This window comes from Lolium perenne, chromosome 6 (genome assembly GCF_019359855.2).
Source record: "Lolium perenne isolate Kyuss_39 chromosome 6, Kyuss_2.0, whole genome shotgun sequence".
In the NCBI taxonomy this organism is placed as follows: Eukaryota; Viridiplantae; Streptophyta; class Magnoliopsida; order Poales; family Poaceae; genus Lolium; species Lolium perenne.
Window position 1 is genome coordinate 11579373 of NC_067249.2, and position 5743 is coordinate 11585115.

General features: G+C 47.8%; 1 protein-coding gene across 1 annotated transcript; it reads right to left on the minus strand.

Annotated features, from left to right (window-relative positions):
• Nucleotides 1-307: 307 nt before the first annotated feature.
• LOC127308889 (receptor-like serine/threonine-protein kinase NCRK) lies at nucleotides 308-3608 on the minus strand. Its single transcript, XM_051339793.2, has 8 exons — nucleotides 3308-3608; nucleotides 2873-3006; nucleotides 2666-2791; nucleotides 2456-2575; nucleotides 2072-2329; nucleotides 1708-1949; nucleotides 1273-1575; nucleotides 308-1173 (listed from the first exon to the last, which is right to left on the minus strand). Exons 2-8 carry the CDS (start codon nucleotides 2943-2945, stop codon nucleotides 457-459), a joined length of 1839 nt encoding a protein of 612 aa, XP_051195753.1. The 5' UTR covers nucleotides 2946-3006; nucleotides 3308-3608; the 3' UTR covers nucleotides 308-456.
• Nucleotides 3609-5743: the final 2135 nt, after the last annotated feature.

The window sequence follows — 5743 nt, forward strand, 5'->3', positions numbered from 1 at the left end:
TTAAGCGATTCTTAATCACTACTAGAAAACAAGCATTATTCATCTTTGACTGTTTCAAATGAACATTATGAAACTGGGAGAAAATAGGTACTGTAATTATTGTATTTCGTTGACACATAAGATATTATAACACATTATGTTTATTAATGTATTTTTTCAATTGAAATAGGGGCCTATTTCGCATACGGCCCCGGATATTGCCGGCTCGGCCCTGCTACGAATATTGGGGTTTATGGGGGCTATGCACCCATGTGCCAAAAGTTCGCCTCGGATTACATTCCTTCTTTCTTATACCATGAGACAGAAATATCTCAAATAAATTTATTTTTTGAAAATTACTTTTTCGATAAAGGGAATTTTGAAAATTACTTGTCTGTACAAAATCTTGCTAACGGACTAGTGTAGTCTACCTATCTATTCTCCGACGTACAGTATGTTTGATCCATCTTCATTCGTTCACCTGAAGAGGGTCGTCGTCGTCGTCGGCTGCGTGAACGTCTCCAGCCGCGGCTCTGTCAGATCCACCTCCTCCGGTTCGGGGGACCGCCAGCTACGACCTATCGTCGTCGCGGGCATGCCGACGTTAACCGCAACCTCCCCCGACACGGCAACGTTACCGTTCCCTCTGTGTAAGTGATCGCGGTCACCGTCCTGCCACCGTTCTAGCGACACCGAGCATTCCCGCGGCCTCTCGGCATGGAAGCCTGCGGCGGGCAGGTGGTGGCGGCGGCGCTTGTCTCCGGCGTGGGGCGCGATGGTGGACAGGATCTGGACGACCTCGGTCATGGTGGGCCTGGCCTCCGGGTCCCACTGCAGGCACTCCCTCGCCAGGTGCGCCATGATCTGCATCTCCTCCGGCGGGAACCCGCCCTCCTTCAGCGCCGGGTCCGGCAGCTCCGCCACCACCAGCCTGCTGTCACGCAGCCGCGACGTCGCCCACATCACCAGGCTCTCGTCACCGCCTGCGCCCCTCCTGTGCACCGGCTGCCGGCCGGTGATCAGCTCCAGCACCACCACGCCGAAGCTGAACACGTCCGACTTGAGCGACGCCTTGCCCACGATCGCGTACTCCGGCGCAAAGTACCCGAACGTGCCCAGCATCCGTGCCGGCGAGCTCGAGCAGCTCGTCACGCCGTCGTTCATTAGGCACTTGGCCATGCCAAGATCAGTGATCTGCACGCACCAAAATGTATCGAGTATCGATCATCTCCCCAGAACCTCGAACGGAAATTTTACTGACAAATTAAGAATGATAATCGAACCAAACTAGACCTTGGCTCTGAACTTGTCGTCGAGGAGGATGTTGGTGGATTTGATGTCGCGGTGGAGGATGCGCGGCGCCGCCGCCTCGTGGAGGTACTCGAGGCCCCTCGCGGCACCGAGCGCCACGCCAACACGCGTCGGCCAGTCCATCGGCTTCCTCCCTTGGCTCTTGAGGTCCAGGCACTCCCTCAGGTTGCCGTTGGGCATGCACTCGAACACAAGCAGCCTCTCCAGCTGCCGGCCCTGCCGCTCCGAGCAGTACCCCAGCAGTGGCACCACGTGGCAGTGGTTCAGCCGTGACAGCAGCTCGATCTGTTCATTGTTTGTTTGTTTGTTCATGGAGGAAGAAGATGCAGATGGTCATGGATGCGTACTTCTTCAGCGTTCAGAGAAAGCTAGGTGCCTGATCATGGTGATAACAGAGCATAATTTGCATTTGCGTACCTCGGACAGGAACTCATAGTCTTCATCCGCGCCTCCTAGGGGCCGAAGCTTCTTCACGGCTACGACTTTGCCATCGCTGAGCTGGCCTCGGTACACCTTGCTTGTCCCGCCAACACCGATGAGATGTTCGTCCGAAAAATTTCCGGTTGCTTGCTCCAGCTCCACATAGGAGAACCGGAGAACGACGCCGGGGAACGGACCTTCTTCGATCCGGAAAATTTGTGGGCAGCTACACAAAAACCCTGCAGGTGGTAGCAAAATGAGTCTCTACTATGTTCTGAAACCCTGCAAGAACCAGGGTATGTCTCTACTATGTCCTGAATAAAATTTTGAAGCAATTCAGTCTTGTAAATGTCTGCCATGCCTTTGATGACACTGAACCCCGGTTTTGGTTTCATTTGGGGAAGAGGAGAAGATCGGTTGCTGACGAGGTTGGATCTGCTACTCCAGCTTGCGTACTTATCAACAGAGTGCATCCGGGAATGCGGAGAGAGAGCGTCCTTGCGGCGGAAGTAGTACGCTGTGGTGACGATGAAAGCAACAGTGGTGAGTATCACACATACTAGGAGTGTAGCGATGACTGTTTTGCTAGAGAAATGCTTCCTTCCTTCTTCAGAATTTCCTGGAGAGTTGAAGTAGGCAACTTCAGTTAATCACCAGTAGCCACAATACAGATTTCCATCCCAGAATTTTGTATCCAAAGCTTATATGATGCATGTCTGAATCAATAGAAAAGAATGTCATATACCGGATGTGCAGTTACAGGAAGTGAAGCAGCTCGTGTCGTGTAACACAGCGTGTTCTTGTTTTTGAAGGGCCTTGTCAGACTGGCACGAGCAGTTCCATGACCCTGTTCCGCCGTTGTCATCTGCAACGGCAAAGACCCCAGTTCAGGTATCTTGTTGTCTAATGACTTGATAACTGCTAATAAGGATGAATTGTGATTAATTGCTCGTACCTTGTAGGCAATGGCACGACGAAGAGCAATTGGATGACACGCTGCTATTTGAGTTTGGTTCACCTAGTGGATGAGCGGCGCATACGCAAGTCCAGTTTGTCGCTCCAGGCCCCCCTGTGGTATTATCTGTATGTCAATGTGAAGTTCAGATGTTAAACTCCATTCCGTCGGCCGTTCCATAACAAATAATGAGTGTTCGGTACTTACCAGATGATGCTCTTTGAATCAGAAGTAGACAGCTGAAGGAGGCAAGGAGAAGCTTCACGCGAAGATCCATCATCAGCTAATGTGCAGGTAGAGAGTGGAAAAAATATCAAACAGGCCCCATCCAGCTGCAATCTCTGAAAATATGACAGTAAAATTACAACGGATGTTTGAAATCACCACCGCTTATTGACCAAAATGGGAGGAAAAAACATCAATTCGATACATGAGTAGCACTATGAACAAGTACACTTTTGATATTGCTGGACAGTACATTGTTGACTATCTATTAGTACTATCAAATTAGGCCTATATATAAATACCAACGAGAATAGATAAAACAAAAAAGTCAAGTACAGATAACCACAAACACATTCAGTTCATCATGAACAAGTATAAACTAGGAGGAGAAATGGGCACCACAGAAATTATACTTACAGCTAATTAATTGCTATATAGATCTACGATGCTTGCTGAACCAATGACACTGACATGATCTCTCTGAGAGTTTGCAGGTAGAAATCCGCCAAAAGATCAACAAGACTATAGAAGGACTAACTAATGAAATGCTTCATGCAGTATCCTCATCTGAGAGTAGAACCAAATAGAGCTAGTGTTCTAACTTCTAAATACTGATTAACAAAGGGGTCAGCTTATATGCAGGGAAGAAAACCCGAGCAATGAAGGGACAGGAAGCTATCAACTTCAGCAACAACAACAAAAACAAGAAGTCATCTAAATGCACTGCACGTCCATCACTGTAATCATAAACTCACTTCAGGACCAGCACAAAGAAGATAAGGGACATCTCAACCTACAGCACTACTGCAGTAGGAAAGGCAAGTAAATAAGCCTAAAACGACTAGACCAGGAGCCACCTGTTTCCAATTATAAAGGGACTGGATTGCATGTGCTTAGTTAGGTGTGATGTTGGATGGAGATTTTAGAAGTTGAAAGGACAACTGACCTGAGACAAGGGATGTTACGGACGCTTAGTTTGGCGGTGGTCGCAGATTTCAGGCTTGGCAAAGCTTCTAGAATCCACGCTGTGCAAGAACATAGTTGCACCGAATTGTGAGTTTATGAGTATGGCCAGGTTCCAACTTATCTTCTACTATAAAACACAATGTTCTCAAGTATCCGCTGAAGAAGACAAAATCAGGGCCTTCATTCGTACCAAGTTTTTACAGGAATTTGATCACAGCAGAACATGTTTCTCTGATATCAATAGCAACTTAGCACCGCAATTCTCAAAGTTATAACGAGTGGCACTACTTTTGTAATGAACACAATTTTGGCCATTGGATTCTGTCGGCAAAGGATGATACAGGAACTTCTTGAAGAGGCCAAAACTTTTATTTTCAGTTCAATGTATTGCTTACTCTGATGGTTACACCTCAACTCTAGCTGCATGCTCAAGGACGTGCCTTCTGCAACCACCACTGCTTAAACTATTCCATCCATGTTGGTAGTAGTGGGCAGCAGCTTTGCTTGCGTTTTTTAAATTTCATTTGGTGGTTCCGTGTGCTCCATCCGAATACTAATGATTACGTTGCCAAAATGGTTGCGATATACACATCGATGGCATTGTACGTAGATTCTATACTGTATAAATAATAACAGTAAGATTTGTAATGGATTAAGCTAATTAATAACGTTTTCTTGAGTATGTTAGGTGTTGACCAGCACTCGAGAGCCAGGTTTATCTTTCCCCTTTGAGAACCACTGAGAAAACAAGGTATACCACCAATCAGTAGCGTGGGCCTGTTCTTCAGATAAACAGATCCCACATAACTGTTGAAATGTTTGTTGACGCCGACATGGCGAGAAAACAAAAAATGAAAATTCATTCGAGGATTGCATCCGTGACGGCTAAGCTGGGTAGGCCAAGGTGGAGAATGCTGAAAAGAAAAGGAAGGAAAATGATTTAAAGAGCTGCTGCTCAGTGCTACTGCTACCTGATAGGCATCACTGGGTTTCAGGCCAGGCAACTTAATCTTCAGACCACCAGGAGCAGAGTTTCCAGGCCGGCTACCCGCACGCAGACCAGAACTATACCCATGAGGCCATCTAGTACGAACGGCGCGCCGATCGCCGACTGGCCGGCATGGGATCCACGGGTGAATTTGGGTGCAATGCATCTCGATTTCCTTCTTTTTCCTCTTTTTGTAACCACTGTAATAGTAGACTAATGATGGCTAGAGCGACTGTTATCGGAGGCTAGAGGTGATATTAAACTAATGGTGCTCCTGACAGCAGGTAATACTGTAATACTAACAGATAGCACGAGCAAAGGTGGAAACTGTCAGAAGAATCCTATGTTTCTCTGCAGCACCTTGGGCCCATGTGGTCGATTCCTTTGACAATAGGAGCTGGATTGCATCGGAGGCGGAGAAGAATTCCCCAATCGATCCAACCTAGAAATTGGTACTACTACTATCTTTGTAAGGGAAATGTGGGCAGGCCACCTTGGAGGAGGTAATTTACCGTTCCCCAGATAGGTGGGCTGGCCAGGAAGGTCAGAAGATGGCATCTTCCCGTCAGAGTCAGGCTCCCATGTTGGCATGTTGGGACTTTAACCGCCCTCTTTTCTTTTGAAGTCTATAATGCGAGTGGAGACGGAGAGTGCAGTGGGGCGATCTTCTTCTTGCCCGAATTCAGACTGACCAAATCAAGAAATGAGAATTCAGATTGCACATTCTGAAATTGGCAGGTAAGGCAGCGGGGCGGAGGTGGTTGGGGGCGAAGCGGGCGGCGGCGGACGAACGGGCAACGACAGGCAGGCAATGACGGCATCCGACGAGGGAAGAAAATCGAGGAGCATGAACCAGACATTGAGGAGAGCAGCAGCCATTGTAATCGGCACAAGGAAAT